Below are 25,486 nucleotides of genomic sequence, written 5' to 3'. Positions count from 1 at the left end.
ATCTTGTGATTGGAAGAGGGGGGATAAGACAGACTTAAGACAGTCGGATCCGATTGTATAAAAGTATGTTTTTTAATCATCGTCAACCTAATTATGTTACAAAATAAATGGTCATCGGGTTGTGCAAGGTTTCCTAGGCTTGGATACTCTCTCATAATTTAGCTAAAACAAACATTTTTTATTTACATCATTTTTTTTTTTTTTGTAGTGTGCTATTTAATAATATTACAGTGGCGTTATTGTGCTGAACATAAATATAGGCAGAACTTGTAACGCTACAGTCACGCACAGATTCGTAGAATTAGGTGATGAATTGAGTGGGCGACTGTTAATTCATGTTGGCCACCGCGAAACTTTGCAACAGTCTGCACTGAATTTATGAAGGAATGAAGTGCACGACGTGCAGAATTGGCGAAGGAAGTTAAAAATTCCTCTCGAGCGTTGATAGCCTTCGTGGATGTATCTTTATGCGTAGCTATGTATTTTGTTTACGAGTGACGAATGGAAGCCACAATAAACGTGACTCGCGCGGTTTTGGCGTGCACCGAAACACGACTGAGCGATGGAATCGAATGAAATTGAACTATGACTAACGAAACGAAACTGCGATAACGTCGCTACATGTTTGTCTGCTTGCACAAAGGCGAAGTGACGAGGAAGAAAATAGAATAAGGGAGATGTGCGAATGACTATGAATAATATATTATCATTTAAATACTGGTATTCGTTTGACGTTTATATAATGTGCATACCATATAGGTAATGATTTACAAATAAAAATCTATACTTCAAGAAAATTATTAATAATACGAAGATTTATTTTATACAAAACGATTTAAAAACATTTTTTATTTTTTGTTTTTGGTTGTAGTCCGAAGGCACCACGTATCCATTTATAAAAAATTATGCGTTACGTATATTTAACAATAATATTATCTGTGATTCTAAAACAAATATCACAAGTCTCTGTATAAGCTCTGCAGTCATACAGATCTGTATACTATACGTATATATGGGGTTCCAAGTTTGAAAAACACTGCGATATTTCGAAAAGAAAAATGAATTTATACTTTACCGATCGGAAAGGATATAATAAATTGAAAAAATTCTGTCTTCCGGTTTCTATAATACTTTTGCAGCAACGTATAATTTTGAATTATATTGTCTTCAAGTTTAGCTAAATTATACGTGGGGACTTGGGGAATTGATTAATTTCTTATACAACCCATTACTAACAATGCCTGTATATACAATAATAATTAATAAGTAACTATCTTTCGATGTCATTTAATTTTGTGGCGTAGATGTTTCATTTATATTATTTCTTTAAATAAATGTTGCGAAAAAATAAAACGCAGTTGTTCAGGGTCAGTCACGGTCAACGTACGCGTCTATACAGAAGCAAACCAACTTTGTTGATGATTAAATCGCTGGCTGTTTTCAGAAATTCCTTGTGTTTATGTGTACATAATGTGCATTACAAGTTCCGAACAATTTATCTTACGGTTTTTATATAATCTTAATGCAATCGCGTATAATGCATTTACGTATGTTAATAATAATTAGTGCACGGACTCTCAAGTGGACAATCTCGTGATCACAATTGAGCGTATATCGTAAGAATTGCTGAGAAAAATTAGAAAAAAGTAGAAAATAAAAAGCGATACGGAAATATTCTTCTTCCTTTACGCATGGATTGAGAAACTTGAATAGCCGTTGATCAGCAAACATTTGAATTGATTAGTAAGTTACCCGTGGAGTAGTTACTGACATATTGAAAGTCAAAAAAAGAATTAAAAGGAATAAAAATTACTTACAGAATTTCGAACTTTCAAATTTCTTGCGATACAAAAATACTTGAAATACATCGTGAACGAAACAGTAGTTGGGACTATGTAGGAAATAATGAATTACTTCTCACCGATCAAGAATTTCATAACAGTGAAAGTTTCGCAACATTTCTAAACTCACAAATAGTCATCGATTTTCTACAATTACAAAACTGTTTGTCCTAGTTTGACAAGGTCGAGACTCTTACAGCGTGCGTTTAATGGTTTTCGTTTCGCTTAACTTTTACTGTATTAATTTACATCAATTGATCCAGAGAGTCGAGCGAATCTCGCGGTCAATATTAGCGAGTGTACGTACATTATTATTGATCAATAAAATTTGTATCGAGATCGTGAATTGCAAAAGTACAATAGAATAAAATGAACTAAAAAGTAAACCAAGAATGTGTGAAAAATGAAAGATTGATTTCAAGTGGTGCTTATGTATCCGACAAAATTAACACAGTTTCAGGTTCCTCTTGTTGCTGCGGTTTTAGTTCCTCTGTCGGCGCAAATGGCGTCACTACCTGCATGTTTACAGATATGTACAATGGATACGTCAGCTGTTTGTCGAGGGACATAACTAGTTTCTGAAAAAAAAAAAAAAAATACCGTTCGTCAAAGGCGTTCATTCAACCTCGGTTACTAAGAAATGTTCATTAACTACAAAGCTTACCTCTTCATTTTTGTGAAGCGATAATCGAAGCATACCCGAATTCTGAATGTGTTTCACTTGTCTTTGCTCATCCAACGACACCAAGGACACCCTGAAACAAACGCGTCATTTGCATTAATTACTAATTCGTACAGAAAGATATTGTTCTTCGAACTGTGTATGGCGAATTGTGACAGATTTATACATGTAGGGTAATTTATCGCTCAAGTACTCACTTAACAATGACATTGTGTTTTGCGTGATTGGACTGTATATGCTCCGTTTCAATTCTATGATTTCGCTTCAGCCTAAGCGTGGTAGTGTCTAAAGAAGCGACGAGATCTAATCCAAAATGGAACGCTGTCCATCGCCAGATGTGTTCTCCTCCTTTTTCAACACACCTACCGCACCTGAAGCATTCGCGTGAAAATTCCTCCTCACTCATCTGCCTTGGTCTGAAATGAAAATAAATTCTTCCCGATACATGTTACATACATTTATAGTTGGTTGAACGGATTTTCCAAGAGTCACTATTCATTTACAAGTGCGGTTACATAAATACCTAAAGACATTGGGTTCTGTTGAAAACAAGGAAGAAATGGTGGGAACGTTGTCCAGGAATCTAAGGGGAGGATTTTCCTATTAATACGTAGACCGTTTTTGGGGGTATTATTAAACTTGTGTAAAACGTGTCTTTTATGTTTCACTCTATTGGCAATAATCTAATGAATAACGTGCACGCCACGACTACAGCTCTAAATTTTCAACATTCACATTTTCCGAATGTATGCAATTTTTGTACAGGGGAGCTAATCAACCCTTTATAAGATCTCAACCATATACTCACCAACTCCATTTTCAGTCAACTCCGTTCGTAACGCGGTGGGCTGGTGACTTCTTGTAGTCAAAATTCCTTTAAAATGGAGTCGGTGAATGAATGGGTCTGCTTTAACAAATAATAATACCAAAATTGAAGTCCTGAATATCAATCTTGTTCGTTTAGAACAAGCTCCACATCAAAATGTGTACTACTCATGTATCGTCTTTGTCACGGTAGACACGGCAAAAAATTCGGTCGATTGAGAATGAATGAATTTCTCTCCTCACTACGTTAAACAGAAATCGGCAACGAACCTACTGAATTATAGGAGAGGGAAAGGGTTCTGTTCTACTCGATGCTCACCCACAGTCTTTGTTAGAGTCAATTCTCAACAAGTGATGCCACTGCTCCTTATAAGCCGTGTTTAACCATTCGGGGGGGATCAGATTATCTCCATATAATATTTTCACGTCTTGATGATGAAGCAGTAAATGTTTCATCCTCAATGATTTAAAAGGCGCAGCGTAGTCTCTGCCCTCTTCTGTGATTAGAAATGGTTCGGACCAAGTGTGATTCTTGTAAAATTCTTCTATCTGTACGACTTCTTCTTTTTTTTGTAAGTGGACGAACAACCTGTGGATATTAAAAAAATAATTGTACAAGATTTATTTGGAAAGAGCTCCTTGTACTCTTATTTTGCAGTGTGTGAAAGTATCTACCTCAACTTTTATCACCTCCTAGCAGCAGTATTAATTAGTGCAGTCCTAATCCTAAAGTCTCAATCACACTATCACTTACCATATTCTCAACATCATGTAGATGCAGAATTCGGTCTGCATGACAACCAAATCTGGACTAATGATTAGCTCTACCATTAGATCGGGTGTGATTTCATTCAAAAACTCAGGATGTAACCAGCCATATCCCAGTAAATTAACTTCGAGCCATCGTTTAGCAGCCCTCTTAACAGCTGGCACGCCATAGCAAGCAGCCGCATTATGATAAGCTACCACAGTTTTTATGTTTGTTGTTTCCACCATTATTTCTGTACATTGGTCGATTAAACTTTGTAGCTGGAATAATGTTGCTGTTGCCAGAATTGAAATAACATCTCTAGGCTCCAAACTTAACTCATCGAGGTAAAGAGAGCCTAGCACAGTTCCCAGAGCTGAAAACAAGGTGAAAATATCTATAGAGTTAGTGATTCGATCGAGGATTAGTTCAGCATTCATTGATAACAGAAATTGAGATTTGAAATTCAAACATATTTACAAGTTAGAAGAACTACGTGGTTGAAGTGCATAACGTTAACATAACGAAATATTAAAGAAAAAATAACCGCCTCGCAATTTTAGAATGATTCTGAAGAAATTGGGTTTTTAAAATATCAGCATGTTCTACTTTGTCAGGGTTTACTAAATTTCAGACAATTTTGAAGTTGTAAAAAATAATATTTCTAAACATGCATCGCTATGCTGACGTTACTACTTTTAACCTCATAAAAAATGAGCCTTAATCACTCACAGTCTAAAGTGATATTGGGATCGGTTATTTCCACGCTTATCACCTTTTCATTAGCTTCTCTCCAAGAGCCAGAGAACATGCTAGCAAAGTATGGACTCTGGAAATAGAACGAGGGAAAAATGATTACTTAAGATAGACTGATTACGACAACAGACTTCCAACAGGCAAACAAAGAGCTAACACCACTAGATAACTGCCAATGGAATCGGGATCTCATGCGGTCGGGTTTGATAATGTTACAAACAAAATAAATTAGGATCAATACCTGTGTTATGTACACTTTGTGCAGTCTCCATGCCTTGCCTAGCATCAGAACAGTAACGTCGCTGCCTTTTTCTTCTTGGAACAATGTTTTGTATATGTACTGAGCAGTCGTCAGTAATTTTCTTCTGCAACAAGAGAACTGGATATAGATAAAGTGGTGTGAGAATGGTAGGGGAAAGTGCCAAATCTTGACGTAGGATTTTAGACTCTGCTGACAATGTCAAATAACTTTTACTTTTTAGGAGTCTGAAGTGTCCTGTCGATGAATTCCGAATCGGGATCGAATTCGTCCTCTTCGATGCATTTCCGTTTACGAGTACGATAAACCGAATTAACTGCAATATTTGACACTGACGCTATTCTGCTCGCGTAAACGCCCATAGTTAGCGTAGATTCGCAGCAGACTGGTTAATTCTGCAGAGGGTTTCCGTTCGTTTTTATATTTTTGCGATAAAATTTTGACAATTTTAGAGCTCGTTTAATCGAGACTATTACCACGCGGAAATGCCTGTGACAAAGCTACGCTACAAAATGTAAACATTTTGCGCGCTGTGCTTACACTGCTGACCCCTGCTGCTGGCCCTACACATGTACACAAACACTGGCAGCTGTTTTTGGCTATATACAGGTATGAAGTCATTCGAGAAAGCAAGCTGATCATAAAACTTGCGCAATCTTGCGGAGCTGTTGGTGGCTAAAAAGTCAAACCACAGATGACTTACAGGAGACTCGGTAAGGCAACCCAACAATACAAATTTCAAATGGTTTGAAGTCGGCCGGCGGTAGCGCTGCGGGCTGATTCTGCATTACCAATGTAATCGATAAATCGATATCTAAATGATAAATTAGCTAGTCGGGAATCCATGTCCTGTGCATACGCAGAGAGAAACCTGCGTTTCTCTCTGGTATACGTACATACGTCATACTTCCGTAAAATTAAGTTAAATACGGGATTGGCAATTTCGTGCGAGTTGCTAGGACGCAATCTGCAAACGATCTGCAAACGTTGACTGAATATAAACAATTAAAAATAGGGCCCAGGAGAGACAACAGGGAAAACAACGCAAGATCACGAAGATCACCCTCGAGTAGTTCTCGGAATGGCCGCAGCTGCGAGGTAGCGCTTGTGTCTCAGCGGCGGCCATATTGCGTCGTGCAGTGCCGAACTTGTGTCGAACGCCTGCGAGATTGGTAAGTCAAGACGAGTATCGCGCGGGTCGCGGCTGTTTTCCTGTGCGGAGAGGATGACTCGGTTATTATTATTTATCATTTGTTTATTTATTCGACTCATTGGTCGTTCGTAAAAAGGTTCTGAACACCGATATTACGACAAACGGATCATGGGGAGGTCGCAGCCTTCGTAATAGAACGATAAACAAACCACTCGCGATTCGTAGCATAATCAGTGTAAGTGTCGCACGATTTTGTTTATCCTACGTGTACATGTCGAAGTGTGGTAAACAAACGACACTAGGAGGAATGTGCGGTTATAGCTTCCCATTTGTGTGAAATTTGCCATCTAATTGTAAGCCGCGCATTACGACATGACATTATGTAGACATATAAGATGTTATACCCGGCTTCTCATCGGATGTTTCGAAGCTTGTGTCGGACGCGAATTGGTAACATCATTACGAATAACATTTTGACCGACGACGATGTGAATATAAAAACTATCGACAAGCAATGTTCGAGCAGGCTATTCAGGCTCATAATTTACCGTTTCGGTGTCAGATCATGACCGTGGGCATCGTGCCTTTGAAGAATAAAAGTCGAGCCGTCGGAAAATCGTTATCGGTAGTTTTGGTAATTTGTTCGAATTAATGATTGTATATAACAGTGTTTCAGCCTTTGAGATAGTTCTCATCTGCAAAAATAAACCAATAAATTGCGTAGCGTGATAGTCAAAATCATAATGTTATTGTGAAGTGAAGTAATAAAAGTGAGTGCTCTCGGATCGTGTAGCTGTGCCGCAGGGAAGCGAAGTGGGCTAACATCCTGCAGGCGCTGGACGATTGGTAAGTTTTGTTTGCGCAATATGCTGTTAATTTGGACAAGTTTTTCATGTTTTTACTTTCGTCTGAATTGGTTATTAGCTATAGCGAATTCAGATTATTCAATTACAAACGTAGGCTTATTGTTAGGGAATTGCGAATTAGAAAACAAGTTACTACTCAACCAATAAATAACCGTTTATGTCAATTTTGTCGCCATTTTGTAAATCTTCAATAGTCCCCTTGGCTAAATCATTTCCCTGCATACCTCACAGTAATTTTATGGCATTAAGAAAACAAACTTGTATATCCTCATACAAAAATAGCTTACCATGTGTTATTAGGGAATCCGTTTACATTTTATTTTCATTCCTCTAACAAAATGCGTAAATCTTCGATAGCTGAAATACCTGAATTTTATTTAAGTATTTTTTTACGCTGACGTGACGAAATTTCAACTAATCAGAAATGCTGGTATTGTTGCTAGATTTGAAAATCGAACACACTTTGAGCGCGTGGACTTGATACTCAGCGGTTCTGGGGCCTAATGAATGAATCGTATCTCACAATTTGCCCTGCGATTAAAGAACTCTCAAATTTTTATTGATTCATTAATTTGTGCAATTTTCCGAGGAAGTAAATAGGGATAAAAGCATTAGTGATAATCTTTGGATGAAAAAATAATAAACAATTGCATTTTTCAAACATTCTCTTTATTATTTTTCGTCGTCATCATCGTCGTGTAGATTATGTGGTATATGCAAATATAATTGTCGATATGTATAATATTCACAAGGCGGGTTTTCTTTCATTTTTTTTTATCCGTCATGTATCCATATTGATACTAAAATTCATAAAATAATGATTTGTTTATAATAAAAAGTGAAAAGAACAGCTTTACTGTAAGTTCCGTTACAGAAAAAAAGGAATAAAAATTAATAATGATTTCGAGTACTTTCTTCCACTTTCATTTGATTCTTAATCACTATATCGGAACGTTTCTGAAATTGTTTTACAATCTTACAATACACATGTATATATATATTTATTATAGAATTATGACAGCCCACACATTTATCGAACTTATGTATGATACACGATGTGTATAATTCTGTATACCAACATCGTTGCTGTTTTTATTATTTCTTTTTACATAGTACACTGCATTACACCTATAGTTATATATAGTTACAATAAAAAATTGAGCTCTACATACATAATGGTCTATCTACAAGTACAGTCTAATATTGGCCTCTGATGAGATTCAACTTTCTTACACTTAGATATTAATACGGATTCAATAATATATACTTACAATCAGCTCCTTAAAATTAATGTTTTGTATCACAGCGTACACTGTACACGCTCTGCTGATCGCTAGCGGAAATAAAAAATGATACAAGTCTGTATTTGATGATATATTAGAGATTAAAAAAAAGAGTACGAGTGATAAAATTACGCAAGTATAATAACTTTGACTAAATATCTGCCTATTTGAATCATCTACATATTCTTACATTGAATTTTTATTCAGAGAAATTGCGATATTATCGCATAAGCACTGGGTTCGTTACGTTTACTTACAATCAGTCGTCTAATCTTTTATCGACAAGTTTTGTGACCATACAATCTTCTATATTAAAACCGCGTCTGCTCGAAATACTCGTGAGGTCATTTTTTTGGGCAAAAAATCAACTATAAATATATAAAATATGTATAACAAAATGCTACAAATTAAATGATTAGGGCACGTGAAAAGGTAGCGTGCAAGCTGCTCAACTGTATAAGATATGTATAAGACAAATTTTCCACGTAACTTGATGTCTGGTGCTTCCATCAAAATTACGTATGTGTTTACATATATATATGGAGCATCCCACGCTAACTCAATCAACATCAGACCCTCACCATTTTTCATTTTGTTCAAAAATTTTTTTGCCATTACCGTAACTTTAAAACAGCACCTTGAATTCTTTCAGATCTTTAGGGGCAAATTTTCTTTTACTTATGTCTTGTAAAAATTAACATGTCTTTGGGCTCATTTAAAATTGCAAAATAATTCTCAAAAATGTTGTGTCAGATATCAAAATTTTCAAACCTAGACCTCCAGAGAAGACCGGCGTTCGCTTCTACTGTTCGTTCAGCTTTTTGAAGAAAAAAATGAATTGAAAACAAAGAAGTGATTGTCTTTTGTGGACTGCTGTTTAAACATTTTTATACATAACCCAAGATTATTAAGAATTTTATCAGATTTTTGCTGGGAGATTATTTCTTCAGGATGAATAAATTGCAACTAATTAATTAGTTTGGAAATATGTGAAAAAAGTTAAAAAGTATTCAGTGTTATATATGTAAATGTTTGAACAACCACCTGTAGTGAACTGACTTTTCATTCTAATTTTTTTTTTACTATCCCTATTCCGAAAAAAAAACTCTAAATAAATATGAAGGGAATGCCGGCCCACTCTGGGTCTAATCTTTAAAATTTTGATATGTGACACAAGGTTTTTAGGAATTTTTTCAAATTCTTAAATTACGGCCACAGACATGTTGGTTTTCAAAAATCATAAGTAAAACCAATTTACTCAAAACAATCTCAAAAAATTTAAGGCAATGTTTCGGAGTAGAGACCATTATATAAAATTTGTTAAACAAAATCAAAAATGGTGAGGATTCGAGGTTGATTGGCGTAGAATGTCCCATATGTATGTGCCATGACGTACGGTGACGAGAGACTGAAAATTCTATCTACTCATCCAGTTCAGTCCGTTTTTCTTCTCGCTGTTTCTCGATCGATCAAAGAATTTTCACGAGCTAAACACAATTTCCTTTATTGAATCATTTGAAGATACCGATTCTCCTCTAGAAGAGAACTCAGGGACGACGTCATGTCGTTTACGATCATATTAGCGCTCGCTGGCAGAGGTTGGGGGAGAGAAAGGGGGTGAGTTGAGCTAGAAACCCCCGTCTCATGGACCTGAGCCTGCGCATTACCCGACCAGTTTCTGCACTGCTCAACATACTCGAGGGTTCGTCTGTACGAGTCCTGCCTCATCCCCTGGGGCGGTTTTACGGGCGAACCCTGCTGGGACTGGCTTATATCCCGGCACTGAATTTCCGGCATGTTCGCATCGTGGCTGTGAAAGCACGTTTCCGTCGTGTAGCCCCATTGGCAACCGCAAGTGAAATGGCTTGGCGACATCTGCGGTTGACAACCGTGGTGCATCGAACACGACTGCGGACCACAGCCGAGGTTCGTCTGGCCCTGAACCGTCGCAGCACTCTGCTGACTACAACCGCCACCGGTCATCTGTCCGCAGACATTAGCACCAGGTTGTGTTTGCTGATTTTGTTGGCTTACCACAGCTCCGCGTACCTTTTGGCCTCCCATGCCGGCCTGAGGACAGTGCCCGGGAGTCATTTGTTGGCATTGGTTCACAGGGTTTCGTACCGTCGGATTAGCCACATTCGGAAGATGATGATGATGGTGATGGTGGTGCGGAGATTCGTTGGTTGGCTGAACGCCTTGTCGATGCCCTGTTTGACCTTGGTGAGCTATTTGGCTGCACCGATTGTTGGAATGATTGTTATTCGTGTTGTTCTTAACCGTTGTTGCCGATTGGTTCGAGGCTGGCGATAGTAGCGGGCAGTTTGACGTCGATCCGTTTCGAGGCTGACCTGCACACTGCTGTGAAATTTGACCGTGACTCTGCAGGGATTGCGTTTGGGGATGAATGGCACAGGTTTCGTCGGGACGATGCAACTGCGCGCAGTTGACGTTTCGACATCCGTAAGCACCTGTTCCGGTTCCAGTTATTCCTCCTCCACTTCCACCGGCGTAAAATCCTTGGGGTGTCGTTGGGTGACCCTGAAGACTGCAATGCCTCGTCATCTGCGCCGAATTTTGTTGTACGTTTTGAGGTACGTGTTGAGGCGCGAGCGCTCCGGCGGCTGGTGAAGTCATTGGTTGGTCACTCGCATGGCTAGGGGCGTAGTGAGAGCCCGGCGACATTACTTGACCTCCGGCTGGACTTGCTATTTGCGAACCGCATTGCGATTGCGAACCGTAGCCCGGTGGAGGCTGGGATTGCAACTGGTTCTGCGGCGGGCAGTAACCACCTAACGAAGCTTGACTCGCTCTCGAACTACCGCACTGCGGGTGCAGGTTCGACGATGGTGACATATTTTGGTAGTTTGGACAGTTTTGTCTACCGTTTCCTTGGTTGTAACAATTCAACTGGTGCTGTTGGCTGTTGTAAGTGCAGGGGATCTGCTGGCGTTGGTAGTGCGACGGGTTTGTGCATATTGGCGATTGGCAGATCGGTAGAGGACTCCCTCTGTAGCTTACTTGGTTGCCTCCTGCTTGTACCTGCGATTTAAGAAGGGTGGGATCATATAAATCTATTCCTCATGTGGTCTTACGATGATATTGTTTACACTGTGATTAGCGAAATATATAAATACATATAGATCCTGGAATACAAATAAATCTAGGGCATACCTGATTGAGGTACTGCATCATTTCGTCTGGTATGACCAGTTTGTTTTCCACCATTTCACCCTCCCCGACTTCGTCGAGAATGACTTCCTGGTTTGGATGGAGTTCCGGAAGCTGGGCTGACCTTGGTCTCGGTGGCATGAGAGGAGACGTTCTTTGACCTTGATGAGTACGAGCTGGTTCCGACATTCTTCGGTCACCAGCTGGCTGTGGACAGTGCCCGTGGGGCATCCAGTCCCCCGGGATTCCTTGTGGTCCCTGAAGACGAACAGTCTATTTTTATACCTATGCTCAATACACATTTGAATTTTCTCAATTAATTTAAATTACCTGAAGCGACATGTTCTGCGTCTGGTCGACCAAATTGTTTGTCGAGTACTGGCCCTGAAGATGAGGTGGTCCGTTGAGTCGACCGGAGGTTGTACTAAGCTGACTACTTCTCCGAGAATTCCCCGGGCTTATTGGATCGTAGAAGCTTCCACCAGCTCCACCACTACCACCTCCCCCAATTCCGCTGCCACCCCCACCACCGTTTCCACTCCCGCTTCCAGGTCCATTCGAACCGATACCGAGTCCCAAGCCCATGCCGAGACCAAGTCTCACGGCACTGACGCCACTTGCTTGGCTGCTTCTCCGGCTCCCAAAGTCAGCCGAGCGCATGCTTCCGTAGTAGGTACTAACCGTACTGTTGCTGTCGCGTCTAGGTTCGCTAAGGGGTTGCAGTCTTAGTTGAAGGTCGGTGAAGGTCGTTTGTCTCGCTCCACTCTCCATTTTCAGGTCCGTTATCCGCCTGTTAAGCTCTCCGATGTTACCCTGGGGTCCAGGCCCTCCACCGCCTCCAATACCACCACCGCCACCCCCGCCTATTCCTCCAGCTCCAACTCCGCCTCCGCCAACACCGCCGATACAACCACCGCCGACACCTCCGCCGCTTCCGATTCCCCCGGCTCCTCGTCCTAACCTCATGCCCGTCACCCCGACCGATAATGGTGGCATTGCTTTCGCGCTTAGTCGGCCCTTTATACGACTCCTCGAGGGCGGGGGTGCCTGTTGAGACTCCATTCCGCCGACCTGGAAGATGATTTTTTCTTAATATAACTGATGATTCATAGATTTGTAGTTTTGTACCGCGAATTATAGATACTCGAAATCTTACACTTACCATGGCACGGAGCGCGACCGGAAGATCGGCGATGTCGAGGTCATCCGGTTCCTCGTTCCACGGTTCGTCCACCCCAATCGCAGTCACGCCGTCTCCGCTGCCGCCTCCCATTCCAAGATCATCCGTGCATCCGCCGATCAGTGGACTTCCCTGTTGCATCATACCAGGCGGACTGTTCGCCTCGCTTTCTGATTTCACACTTGGACTCGACAAACTCGGGGTCTTTGGATGTCGATCTTCGCTGCGACTAGGACTGTGTCCACCTGCACCAGCCTCGTCACTTCCGCCACCGTCGCCGCCCTTGTGCTTCTTGTTCGCGTAGAATTCTGCACCGTGAACAGTTTTCACATGCTTCCGAAGAGACGACGGATCTGTATACCTCTTCGTACAGCCTTGAGCTTTGCAAACGTACGGTTTCTGAGAATGATGGAAAAATTCATCTCGTCAATTATCAGGATTCGAATCACAACTCTTGCTACTTACTTATTAGTAAAATTCCTCTTCGATTGCATGGCATAAAGCGGAAAGAGCGTGTTAGTTCGAGTTTATAAGTGAACCTAAATTATACTAAAGTACCTAGTGCAAAAAAATGGGAACGTTTGGTGCAGAGCTAGAAGTTTGTTGATGTCTTACCTCGTTAGAATGCGTTCGATTTTGGTGTTTGGCTCGGTCGCTGGCGTTGCTGAAGGCCTTGCTGCATCCCGGGTACTCGCAGGTGTAAGGTTTTTCACCCGTGTGAGATCTCAGATGCGTCTTGAGGTTTTCTAGCCTTGAATATGCTTTGAAGCAGCCTTCAAACTGAAATTGAATAAGATGTTCTTCGATTCGTTTATACTTGCCAACTATCAAGAGCGGCGGAATTATGGTCGAAATCGGCAAATATATGACTTGCTTAACTCTCGTGTGTATGTATATCTATGTACATACAAACGTGCACCTTCGAGACTCTTGATCTTAAATTCAAGTTGCAGTTCGATTCGCGTGATCGCTGTATTCGGCTACGCGACCGACTGACTAGCAAACAGGAATCAGCATAAGGGGTAGCTCGAAATAAGAAACTTTAAAACACATATCGTCTACTCCATTGAAGTGGGAAGCGTTTCACGAACCCCGAATCGAAGTTAGTAATGACAGAAATGATAAAATACAACTTACGGTACATTTGTGGGGTTTTTCACCCGTATGCCGCCTCATATGAACGACCAACATGTACTGCGCCTTGAACGGTTTCTCTTCTCTCGAACAATCTTCCCAACCACATACAAAACTCTTTTTATTCGCATGGATGTGGTCGTTGTTTATGTGCTTGACGAGATCATCCTAGAACCATCAATATGTAAAGAATAATTATACTGCTTGTCGAAACCTTCGATATAATCAAATAATCAGTTCTACGCAGATAGTGTTGACTGATCTACGTCATATATATACTTATTTCAGTTCAAATTTTACCGTTTCACTTCCATCCCATACCGTTTACCGGTATTTGTTTCATTCGTTTCATTACCAGGCTTCGTTCTATACTCAACAGGACTCTGTCCTAGATCATAACAATATGTGTAACCTATTCTTTTCTGCAATCGTTCATGCATTAAGGCATTCAAAAATTTACCTGCGTTGGAAATTCGAGACCGCATCCTCTCCAGTGGCAGTTGGTCTCTATGAAGTCCCCAGGTTCGTCCCTCAGGTCCTCGCTTGGGCTGAGTCCCTGGGGATGGGTTGGCGGGGCGGTCGTTGTCGTCGTCATGGCTGTCGTCGTGCTCGCCGCGGTCGTGACCGGTTCCCTTTTTACTTTGGTCGAGGCTCTTCTGGACGAGGTGTCAGCCTCGGCGGCTATCGATCGGCCCGGTCCTTCCGCCGAAGTCCTTCGGCACGCCGTGTCCGTCGTTCGCTGTTGAACGTCATAACAAAATCAGGGTGAGGGGGGTAATTGGGATCCGTGTAAGTCATCAACGTTGGAGGATTTTGCACGGTAGCGCTGGTTCTACGCCATTCGCCACTCTCTCTCGTTTCTTCAATTATCGCGTATCACGGCTGAAGGGCGCAACGATTCAATCCAATGGTCTCCACCCGTCGTAAACCGGTCAACAATCTCCCCTCTGCTCCCCGCTCCCGCCCCCGCTTGCCGTCACTCCTTTCCTCGACAGGACGCGCGCGTTCTCCCCGACTCGCCAGCTCCTCTCGACGATATATAAAGACGTTACTCTGGCTACCGTATAGGATGTGTAGGTATTGACGACGTAATACCTGTTCCATCATGTGCACTACAGGGTCTGGCTGATGTGATGCTTACACGGGGTGTCGGTTTAACATCGCGCGATTGTTTCCCATTATTTACACTGTGGGAGATGGAGATGCGCCTTGACTGCATATCGAGAGACCGGTGATTGAAGCTTGAGTAAGTACCGGGAAAATAAAGATGTAGAAGAAGAGTGAGGAGACTATAGGTGAATGATGGACGAGAAGTGGTGGTACCTGCGGATGACCGTCGCGGAAATCGATGTTGGCCAGGTGAATACCGCGTGTAAATAAAATAAATCATCAAGAGCTGGGCGAAATAATAACGCTCGGGAGATTGGTTGTAAGCCGAGGAGTGTGCCTACTAGTTGAGAAAAAAATAGAACTAGAGAAGGCAAGGAAAATTGTCGATGACATTGTGGGTGGAAGAAAAAGAAAAACGACGGAAGTTTGCGTCGCGTTATTTATAGTCCCATTGAATCGATGACGGACCACCATGTACAAATATCGGTGCATGTATTGTTGCGCGTCGTTTCCTCTTCGTTGTAAATTGGTACCACGCAGAAGAGTAGAGGGGAAAGATGACGTGAAGAAGAAGAATAAGAAGATACAGACATCGAGAGGAGCGTCTAACAGTCGTTGCACGTACCGTGGTTTCTATATTGAGCAAACTCCTATAACGCTACGATTAGTAGATACTAATTTAATCGATGGCTTAATTCATCGTGTGCCGTTTCAGCAATGGTCTCTCGTAAAACTGATTTACGTTGGTCGTAAAAATGAGTTGTATGTAGATCCATTGTTTTCAGTCGTAAGCGATTAAAAATCAAATAATACCATTTTTACAATCAACTAGTCACGGCCATTCCCATGTCTAGTACCACTTCTAGCCGCATTTTGTTTCTATAATAATCCTACAAATATCATCACATATCACCGCGATATCTTCAGATTTTTCGTCTGTACGTTTTGTAATTGGTTTAAGGTACAAGTTTCCCGATTCGTGTATCGAATTCGTAAGCCACTATATCGTAATGCATATCTATAATCTTCCTGTCTTACTTACCTCAGTCTTTGGAGGCGGTAGGCTTCCGTGGGTTCCAACTGCGGCTACCATGCCAGTTGTGTGCGGAGGTACGGAGAATAGTTGGGCATGCGGTGGACCGAGGGCGGCATGTGAGTGGGTGTGAGAATGAGGGTGGTGATGATGGCCCGGATGGTGTGCGGGGTGAGGGGGGTGCGGTGGTGGTTGAAGGTGGGACGAGGGGTGGTGGCCGTGGGGGAGGAGGGCTGCTGCAACGGCGGCACTTCGTAAAAGGTGGGTCTGAAGTTGTTGAAGATGCGGTGCCATCCCCGGGTGCATTCCAAGCGCCGGACTCATGGCTGTATGGACAATTAACGAGGATTAGTAGACGAATAAGTGAATGGACGTACAGGAGAGAAGAGAGAGAGGCATGTTCTCCACCGGTCGCGTTCAGCCTGCGCCGGTGTAAATTGGCTCTGCCCGTTGCGGGGCATGACGACTGGTAATCGGGACCGTGTTGACAGTCGGATCGCGTAGCGATGCGGTGTGCTTCCGGCACGTAGCTAAGCCAGCATTTCAATAAGCAGGAGGAGCTGGGAGTAGAAGCCCGTCAGCAGCAACAGCAGCAACGGCAGCACGATTGCATTTCAGGCAAGTCTAGCTTTCTGGCTCTTGTGAAACGCATCGTGAGCTCTGCTGCGATTTCCGTACAGCTCGGCTCTTACCCGTCTCATCACCGTTTTACCTGCGACGTTATTTGTTATTCCATACTCCTCCATTCACAGACGCGCATATGCTATGCGCGAGACGGCAGCAGCTAGGCGACCGACGCCACAATGAGGAACGACCGCCGGCTCCAATGGATGGACGGACGGATGGATGGATGGGACACACGCGGCATGGATTTACTTGCACCTAAGAAACTATTTAGAGGAACGAACGTCCTCGTCTCTGGTTCTCCTCGATGGTACCGCGGCGCTAATTGTTACGACTAGATTACCCGCGACTAATATGGTTATCTTATGCCCAACGCGCGTGAGTCGACTCTAAAGACCTTCCTTCCCCACCGATGACTGTAACGCGTGCAAAAGGTCCCGGACACATCGTGTATCGTTGCCCTACCGCCGTTCGGTACTTCGACTTTATTCGGTACCAACGTTAAGATTCGCACTATGTGCATGGAGATGTGTGGCAGATACTTCGAAGTTTTTTTCAATTCATAATTTGGGGGGAATCGCTTGCTTTTCTTTTGGTTATGCATGGATTTCACTGCTACATATTTATTTCAGTACAAGGTTAGATTAGTCGATCGGTTTACCGACATATACTTACCTGTTAATGAATTCTGGATATAAATTTGCAGTTAGGTTTCTTTTGCTTACGGCAGATACGTGTATTTTTAGTAAAGGGAAAGAGAAGTCGGGTAATTTCCAGACTTGGCTGAATGGTGTCTTCGTTGTCAACTCGTGTTGTAAAAACTAGGAGAAAAACTTGACCTATGATCTACGCCGTGTTGTGTCGTTTGGACGAGGTTATTCAATTTTTGTCAGTTATATTTACAACTTTCATTGTTCAATTTAACTAATTTATCACGTTGCACATCATTAATAATACGCCGTAGTGATTGAACCGACAAATTTACATCTCGAATTATAAAAGACTCATAATCATGAATCACATCCGTTCTCTCTCTCTCTCTCTCTCTCTCTCTCTCTCTCGCGCTCTCTCTCTATCTCTCTCCTTTATATTTTCAATTGCACCTATACTAAAATTCGTGACACGTCTTACGATTATTGGCGTTTAAATAGTTAAAGTATTAGCTAACACATGTGCGAATGGCAATGACTGTGATATTCCACTCCATTCATTACTTGGCTCGGTCTCTGTTCATCGCGTTCAACTTCGTTCGGCCTTGGTGTGAGTAGAAAATGTGTGCAAGGACGTTGAAGAAGGGAACGCAAAGCTCACCTGCGGAAAGATGGCCGTAGCTTCCGCTTGCACTGCTACTTCTCGAGCCGTTTACGATGGATGCCAGGCTGTTGGGGCTGAATCGTATCATGCTGTCGATGTCGAATCTATCCGAGTACGGTGAGCTGCTCAGGGCGCGTTTTCTGCTCGCCCTGATCGCTGACGCTGATGCTGATGCTGAGGCTCTTGGACTGCCTAGTCTCGAAGAGGCTGAAACAGTGAAGCGGCGAAAATACAAAATTTGCATTTCTCAACATCCAGGGTATCTAGCGTGAGTGACCTATCAAATTCCCTGACATTTCCCGATATTCCAGACGAAAATAGACATTCTTCCAGGACTCATTTCAACCTTACTTTATTTACAAATTTACTTTTTTTTAAATGTAAATTAGTTAAAAATTATACGTTAGATGTCTCCAGTGTAAGTTAAAATAGTCCAATTTTTCTTTCAGTATAATTTTGCTCAAATACAATTACCAAATATATCAATAAACGCGACAATTTTAAGAAATTAATCGAAGATTAGGATTAGTCATTCTTTCGAATCCTGACGGTAGAAACATCAACCTGAGAGTATTAACGGTTTTTCGTACTTGTTTGTATTTTTCATTTTTCACACAGTGCTAAGCATCAATTTATCAATTCTTAAAATTCCTTCAAAAACCATATTTTTCACCCTTTGTCCCCCTTTCCCATTAACCCCTCCAATCTTCTTACGAAGAGTAATTTTCTACAATTCAAAGAATCGTAGAGTAGTGAGGAAGAAAGTAAGAATTTCCAGGACCCACGCCCGAATTCACCGACATCTCCCGGCTTTTTCAGACGCATGCAAATTCCCTGACAACTCCAGATTTTCCAGATTTTTCCGACAGCTAAACACCCTGACATCTTCATTGTTCACCCCTAATTTTCTCTGTCACCGCAAGAAAGACTGTCTTGAAAGTAACATGGTTAGGCTACGGTAATACAACGCCAGCGTATTAGTATATAACAACGAAAAACGTCTAATATTGGACAATTTGTTGAGGACGTTGCGCGTTAACCGCGACCGCAACTGAGGCAGCTGCCCTTAACTCGATAAGTAGCCGCGAGCGGGTTGCGGCGTGGTAACGCAAACCACTTTCGCCGATTATCGTACACTAGCTGTGGCCGCGGTGGTTTCGACACTTAGTTGTCGCTCGTTGAGGTCGGGAAGGCGATATCCGACACCCCCAGGGTTTCCAGGCGGTTGCCCGCCGGTGTATAGGGTTACGGTAACGCGTCGTTCCTTGGACTCGGGGCCCGTTGCCCGGGCACGAGGAGCCAAGGCTCGCCTCGGTACCCCGAAGGGGTCTGAAGGCCGGACGCAGCGCGTTATCGGGCGATATATCGCGCGAGTAATGACTCTTAACGAGTATACGAACAGGGGCTGCTCGTCCGCGACCCGCTGACCCCTTGCCCCGACACGTTGAACGTACCGGTCTTAAAGGCTTCTCGGGAGTCCGGGTCCAGGGGTACCCGGACTCTTCGCGAGACCTACGAGCTCCCTGGGATTGAGACATGTAAATTGGTCCAATCGGTACGCTCGATCGACCCGAGTACCACCACCGCGTTCTCTTCACCGTGAACGTTCCCTCCCGAAGCGTTAACGAGCTTCCCGATTCTCCTAACGAGCAGCAGCCCATTCTTCTTCTTCTTCTTTGTTGTGTACATCGTCGTCTCGCGCTCTTACCATCCAACTTTACTTTGCCACTGTCTGATCATGTTGCAACGTTATACCTTTGGTGTGTCCATTCTCTCTAAATTTGAAACGGTTGCGAGTATACCTATACTACTGGGAACAGTCTGTGAGCAGTCATCGAACTACGCGTGCACGTGACAACACACGCTTTTCCAGTTACGTACTTTGTGTGAAACTGGAAATCAGTCAACAGTCAGATACTCGTTAACATGTAGAGAGCACGGTTGAATCGAGATATTTGATCCAAGTGTGGCGTGGTCAGATTATGACGGATTTTAATGTCGACAAATATCACACTAGTTTAATATGATGTTGGCGATTTTCTTCATTCTTACGTTATAGTTTTGCAAATATACATCACGAAGGTTTATATTATGTGTCTCCTTCACAATTCAACGCAATTGTATCCTCGATTTATATGAAACGTAGGTGTTCAACGTAATGTGCCTTTTTCAAACGCTGTCACGACCCATTCAGTGTTGATTTTATTTTTTCGTTACATTAGAAAGTTATTTCAACCAATTAAATCAATCATAATATCATCTATCATAGTTTCAATGAAGTTAGCACCGATGAATTCATAAGTAATTTCTTCAAAGGCTCTCGTAATATTCTTATGTGGCGATTATTTATAAGAGAATGTGCCAAGCGTACCGTTAACTTCATTGTAAAAATTGTACACTATGGTGATGCACGGGAATGAAAAATCATTTTTCAAAAACCGTGAAATGATTCCGTCACTTACTCTGTTTTCAGGCGAACCTACTGTTTGAGAAAAGAAAAGATGAATGATGAAAATACCGGTCATTGTCCACTCCGTCTCCTCTCAATCAACGCGGTGCTACGGGATCGTCGATGAGTAGAAGATCGGGTACGGAGTACAGAGGTAAGGAGAAGTATCTCATATGGCTTTTCAATCGAAAAAGTGTCGACTAAAAAGCAGCAACTGGTGGTTCAACAAGTCACCAGAATGGCGCTCATACGCAAAAAGGGAAACAATCTGATTGGCGCTTAGCAATCAGAGTTCAATCGGGTTCGACCTGATTGGTGCTTTGTGGAACTTTAGCTGCATCAACGCCATTTTAATTTCCCTCTAGTCCTCCTTACCTCTATCCTCCATAAGATCGGGGTTCGGTGTCGGGTTGCCCTGGAGGGAGAGGTCAGGCTTGATTGTTAATTGGTCGAAAATCTTGGTGGACTTACCATCGATAGAGAAGGGAAATTCTGACGAGGCGAGGGTGCTCGCGGGGCCGGCAGCGTGCAGGAGGTACTCCGGTCCTAAACCACCCAGCCCTGAAATCAAACGTAAACGTAATGTCAGCTAGAAGTATTGACAAGAGTCAATTGCTCATTCCGTGCCGCGTATTCCTCGTACCCGCGGAACGTACGCTCGGCTTGGAAGGAAGGCCGTGTCCTATGATTGGGAGCGCGGAACGGACGCATGCGCTGCGTTGAACGATACTTCCTGCGGATATGCGGGCGTTGATGAGCTCGAGAGAAGAGGATGGCTCAGGACCTGCACTTGAGAATCTTAAAACCCTCCACTCTTCGGCCTGATCCTATTCCTCCTCGTTCAGCGGCCCCACAACTCGATATGGTGTCTAATTTTTTTTACCGAGAATGGTGGACTTTGTCTTGATTAGCGGCAGTGGTTTCGGTCTCAATAACCGTGCGGCATGCTGCGGGATCGAGTATGCCGCATGAGCATAAAAACGCAAACCAGACACTGCCAGACATCCGAAATATGTAAGTTTTCGTTTTACGAGAAGCGGAAATGGGGTGGAATACATTTTGTTGGACTCGGAGACGAGGACGCGGACAGTCCGTGTCCCGGGATAATTTGTATACGAATGTAAATCACGCGATTTTTAATAACTAGCGAAACTTGATGCTCATTGCGTATGCGCCTAGTGTTCTACCAATGACAATGAACCGTACAAACGTTATGGACTGTTTACGAAACGTTAACTATGAAATGATGGGGATGAGGTGGGGAATTGATTACACGCACAAGATGCAGTGGAGATTTATAAGCTTTAGGAATTTGAGTCTGAGACTTTTTCCGATCTCGCGCGCTATGTTTATTATTGGCGTTTCTTTGAAGTGAAAAAAGTAGTTGGCGCCTATTACGGGGAGAAACGGGATTCCCAATACGGGGTAACAGCATTTCCCACAACTCCACGTTTTAAACGTCTCCAGACTTGGGCGAGTTTCAATAGCAATGCTCGCGGCATAGGTATTTGAGTTTCTGAAAATTCCTCAACGCGTGGCTCGTGTGTTATACCTGCAGTTGAATACAGGTGTGCTCAAAGCAGTTTCTTTCATTTCCACTTGAGGAATCTCGACTTCTGCACGGTATAAAATAAATTCCGTAATTACTACGTGGCTTCGAGGTATACGTGTACAATTAAATTGCTCTTAATCTATACCTACCGTGTAATGAGGCGTTGGGGCTGTGCGTGGAGGCCTGGAGCTGATGGTAGAGGTGGTCCATGTAGTTGAGCCGATACGCGGGGTGGAGAGTGTGCTCCGAGAGGGGGTGGCTTCTGCGGAGGAAGTCGGTACCGGAACTCGCGTTCCCACCGCCGCCGGCGTCTCCGCCTCCACCTTCACCTCCTCGCCCCTCGGCGTTACCACCTTCGTCTCCGTTCCCGCTTCCGCTCTGTTCTCCTCTCAGACCGGAACCACTTCCACCTACGTTACCGCCGTTCGCGTTACCGCTACCACCGCTGTTTCCCACTGGACTACCGGTTCCACCGATCGTCGTTGCTCCTCCACTCGATAATCTGTAAAAATAATAAAATCTTGAGCTTAATTGGTCTTATTCGCAATATCCTATCTGTTATAGGTATACCAAATATGTAGATTAGGAAACTTTTTCGAAGCGAAAATGCGACGGATCAATGTGTAGTATTCAGTGAAGATCAGTGTACTTATAAGTAATCGATAGAAAAAATTGTTCAAGTTTGAAAAACGTTTTGTGCAGGTAAACTTGTTCGTTGAACGCTGTGCAATTATTACAGGGTAACTTGATATGGATATCTACACATAAATATAGAAGTGATAAACGGCACGCGCGGGTCGAGGAGAAGATGATAAAAGATGAAGTAAAAAACGAAAGGTGGAAAGAGTGAGAGAAAATGAAAGACTCGAGCCACCACATTACCGGTAATAAACTATCCTAAATTCGTCAACGACGAGGAGGGGGGGACAAGAAAGCTGCTGCTATCTGGTGCGGGTGCAGTACTTTGACGTTTGAGCGATGGGTGCCGGGCGTCATGGTTGGCGCTCTGGCAAATGGCGCGTGTCTCTGCCGTCTCAACGTCGCGTTTCTTTCGTTGTATGGCTCGCGAGGAGGAGGTTGTGCGACGCTCGTTCGATATCGTTTTGTTCCTAACTCTTTGACTGAGCTCTTGCTGCATGCCACTCTGGCAGAAGCAGTCGAAGCGCCAACTCGTGCGTCGGGACACGACGGGAAACAAGCTTGCTGCACAAAGGCGGGCGCGCCAAGCTTCGTTCGTCGTTCTCAGCTCGACGACTTTATTGGAATTAACATATATGCGCGGAGTCTTTTGGTCACGTTGTAATCCGATGATTCGGGACTTGAGACCCATCGTGGATATCTCAATGACTCTCCGAACGAATGAATGATTTTATTCGCTCCATAACTCTTGCGTCTGGATAGGTTTATATGTATAATGTATACTATATGTATTTTAAACTCTCTAGGCTGTGGGATTCACGCCCTATACATTATCCTCGCTTCGTCGATCGCACGGTTGTTTTGTTTTATTGCATACTTACTCGCGGTTAGAGTGGAAGAACAAATGATGACAGGTATGATATTTGATTTTACAGTATAGCGCATATTCATTGGTAGTAGTATGAGTAATTTTTGGTCAGACTTGCATCAATGATCAATCAGTTTGCTGGACAATTAAAACCAATTCGATTCTTGTTTATCAAATTTCTTTTTGCTCTATTACAATTCCACGAAAAATTGAAGGTGATAGAATTCTTTCGATTCACGTATAGTTTATAATAAAGTGTTGATTCGGAATACAGAGTGTGTTTTTATACGGGCATCTTTTATACCCAAACAGTTCCTATATCCCGATAGCTATAGTATTACAGTAATAGTATACGGAAACAAAGACAGAGAAAAAACAGGTTTTGAAACGTTTATAAGTTTGATCGATTATTAAAATGGAAAAAAAAAAAAAATGAAAAAAGACATTTTCTCTTCATCGATCTTACAGACGTATCTTTGAAATTTGATAACCGTGTCTCGGAATGCTTAACGGTATGTCTGGTGGTACTGCAGCGGGGCATATATTGTAATTCGTTATAACGTGTATACACGGGAGAGGCGCCAGGACGACGTGCACGCGCCGATGTGTGCACACGCGTATCTGGGTAGCGGGGGGTAGTTGCATGTGTGCTTGCACGTAGTTATACGTGGGGCAAAGAAGAGGCGTCGGTGGGTTTCGGATAGCGTGGCGAAAGGGGGAGGGGGATTGGAAAACGGAAAACGGAAGACAGAGAGAGAGAGAGAGAGAAAAGGGGGGAAGAGCCTTGTTTGAATTCGGATTATATCGTTTGATTTGACTAGTGGTATGTTTAACCCGCGTCGTCGTTGTATAAATATTAGTCGGGGTCTCTCGGCAAGTTTGCCAAGTAAAGATAACTCGGGCGTTTTGTTTGTCTTTGCTCAGAGTCCACAAATCTCCGTTTCTCCTTCCTCTGCACGCCCTGCTCTTTCCCACCTTCTTCTTCCTCTCGTCTATGTACGCGTTATACGTATGTACCATACATCCGCGAGTCCACCGTTGCTGCAGTGTTAATAGCTCACTAAACGCCCGTGCCGCTGCTCCCGCATCAGCATCAGCATCAAGCATCAGCATCAGCAGTAGTAGACCTCTTAACCGCACGCGAGGAAATATCTCCTCGTGTATATAGGTATACACGTAAGTATATCGGAAACAACGATTTATCCCGTATTAATATTATCCTACCCCGGGGTTCACGTCTTTCCGTAATTGCCCGTCTTGCGCCGCGCACCGACTTCTGACAAGGACGATTCCGCCGTTCCTTCGGGAATACGCAATTATATCCTTGGGCCGAAGTTAAGACGTGTCATGAGAACGGTACGAGAGAAGATGGAAGAGGCGGTGGGGGAGGAGTAGAAGGAGGAGGAGGGGTGAGTGAAGTGAGGAACGAGAGCAGGAGAGGAGAGGGGGACTTAATTACAACGAAAACATCGTCAACTGGTAGTCGTTTTTTTACCTCCTCCCCCTTTTCTTTGAATCCTTTTTTTCACCTAGGACAGTCCGATTCTATTTCGAGTACCAGACGCCGGGGGCCTTGCAGCTCTCGTTGTAAATCCGTCCCTCAGACGCCTTCATGACCACCGCATTATATCGGTCCTTGTTCGTCAACGGGCGAACAAGAGTGAGTGAGAGAGAGAGAGAGGATGGGATAGGATAGGATAGGATAGGATAGGATAGGATAGTGGGGATAAGAGTGAGCGAGAGAGATCGGGAGAGACAGATGGAAATAAGGCGCGAGACGCCGCGGACGCGCGAGAGATAAAAGCAGGTCGTTAACTCTTACCGCGCCGCGTGGGGACCGGAAGCAACCCTCCTCCCTCGATAGCATGAATTTTTCTGACGTTTTACCGCGGGCCGACCGTCGCCGAGGATCCACAGGCCTGGGGCGACGCATGGCTGCCATGTCGGCCCGTTTGTGTACATCAGAGTTTCCTCAACCGCGTACGGATATATGGAATCG

The 25,486-nt window shown here is 43.2% G+C and overlaps 3 protein-coding genes across 5 annotated transcripts in view; 1 reads left to right on the top strand and 2 right to left on the bottom strand.

Annotated features, from left to right (window-relative positions):
* Positions 1-113: 113 nt before the first annotated feature.
* On the bottom strand, positions 114-5,791 carry gcl (germ cell-less). Of its 2 annotated transcripts, none has more exons than XM_046628470.2 (8): positions 5,328-5,791; positions 5,094-5,217; positions 4,829-4,925; positions 4,103-4,472; positions 3,668-3,937; positions 2,721-2,957; positions 2,506-2,596; positions 114-2,419 (listed from the first exon to the last, which is right to left on the bottom strand). In XM_046628470.2, the coding sequence occupies exons 1-8, from the start codon at positions 5,471-5,473 to the stop codon at positions 2,270-2,272; spliced, it is 1,485 nt and encodes a 494-aa protein (XP_046484426.1). In that variant the 5' UTR covers positions 5,474-5,791; the 3' UTR covers positions 114-2,269. The 2 variants fall into 2 exon arrangements, with proteins under 2 accessions (XP_046484426.1, XP_046484435.1); XM_046628479.2 differs by having other exon boundaries at positions 2,721-2,939; positions 5,328-5,788.
* A 492-nt stretch (positions 5,792-6,283) lies between these two features.
* The window catches only part of LOC124220082 (UPAR/Ly6 domain-containing protein crok), a 152,893-nt gene continuing 133,690 nt past the window's right edge, over positions 6,284-25,486 (top strand). Inside the window, exons 1-2 of one of the 2 annotated variants that reach the window (XM_046628512.2) lie at positions 6,284-7,110; positions 20,453-20,582. The gene's annotated coding sequence lies outside the window, so the exon portion shown is untranslated. The remainder of the gene's footprint in view (positions 7,111-20,452; positions 20,583-25,486) is intronic. The other variant, XM_069133060.1, reaches the window with a different exon arrangement.
* The window catches only part of ci (cubitus interruptus), a 58,311-nt gene continuing 40,624 nt past the window's right edge, over positions 7,800-25,486 (bottom strand). Inside the window, exons 2-12 of the mRNA XM_046628442.2 lie at positions 22,130-22,482; positions 20,900-20,989; positions 17,977-18,186; positions 16,051-16,367; positions 14,359-14,637; positions 13,902-14,066; positions 13,380-13,544; positions 12,747-13,163; positions 11,915-12,655; positions 11,588-11,842; positions 7,800-11,455 (exon numbers count right to left, since the gene is read on the bottom strand). Coding sequence (XP_046484398.1) covers positions 9,917-11,455; positions 11,588-11,842; positions 11,915-12,655; positions 12,747-13,163; positions 13,380-13,544; positions 13,902-14,066; positions 14,359-14,637; positions 16,051-16,367; positions 17,977-18,186; positions 20,900-20,989; positions 22,130-22,482 — 4,531 coding nt within the window. The 3' untranslated portion in view covers positions 7,800-9,916. The remainder of the gene's footprint in view (positions 11,456-11,587; positions 11,843-11,914; positions 12,656-12,746; positions 13,164-13,379; positions 13,545-13,901; positions 14,067-14,358; positions 14,638-16,050; positions 16,368-17,976; positions 18,187-20,899; positions 20,990-22,129; positions 22,483-25,486) is intronic.

Source organism: Neodiprion pinetum, chromosome 1 (assembly GCF_021155775.2).
Source record: "Neodiprion pinetum isolate iyNeoPine1 chromosome 1, iyNeoPine1.2, whole genome shotgun sequence".
NCBI classification, from domain to species: Eukaryota; Metazoa; Arthropoda; class Insecta; order Hymenoptera; family Diprionidae; genus Neodiprion; species Neodiprion pinetum.
This window is presented reverse-complemented; position numbering and strand designations above follow the sequence as displayed.

Excerpts from the sequence above, each read along its gene's own strand:
- gcl (XM_046628470.2), bottom strand. The coding sequence starts at position 5,473 with ATGGGCGTTTACGCGAGCAGAATAGCGTCAGTGTCAAATATTGCAGTT. Across the intron at positions 4,473-4,828 it reads TCCCAATATCACTTTAGACT|CTCTGGGAACTGTGCTAGGC; the intron begins GTGAGTGATTAA and ends CCTTGTTTTCAG. Across the intron at positions 2,420-2,505 it reads CGCTTCACAAAAATGAAGAG|AAACTAGTTATGTCCCTCGA; the intron begins GTAAGCTTTGTA and ends TTTTTTTTTCAG.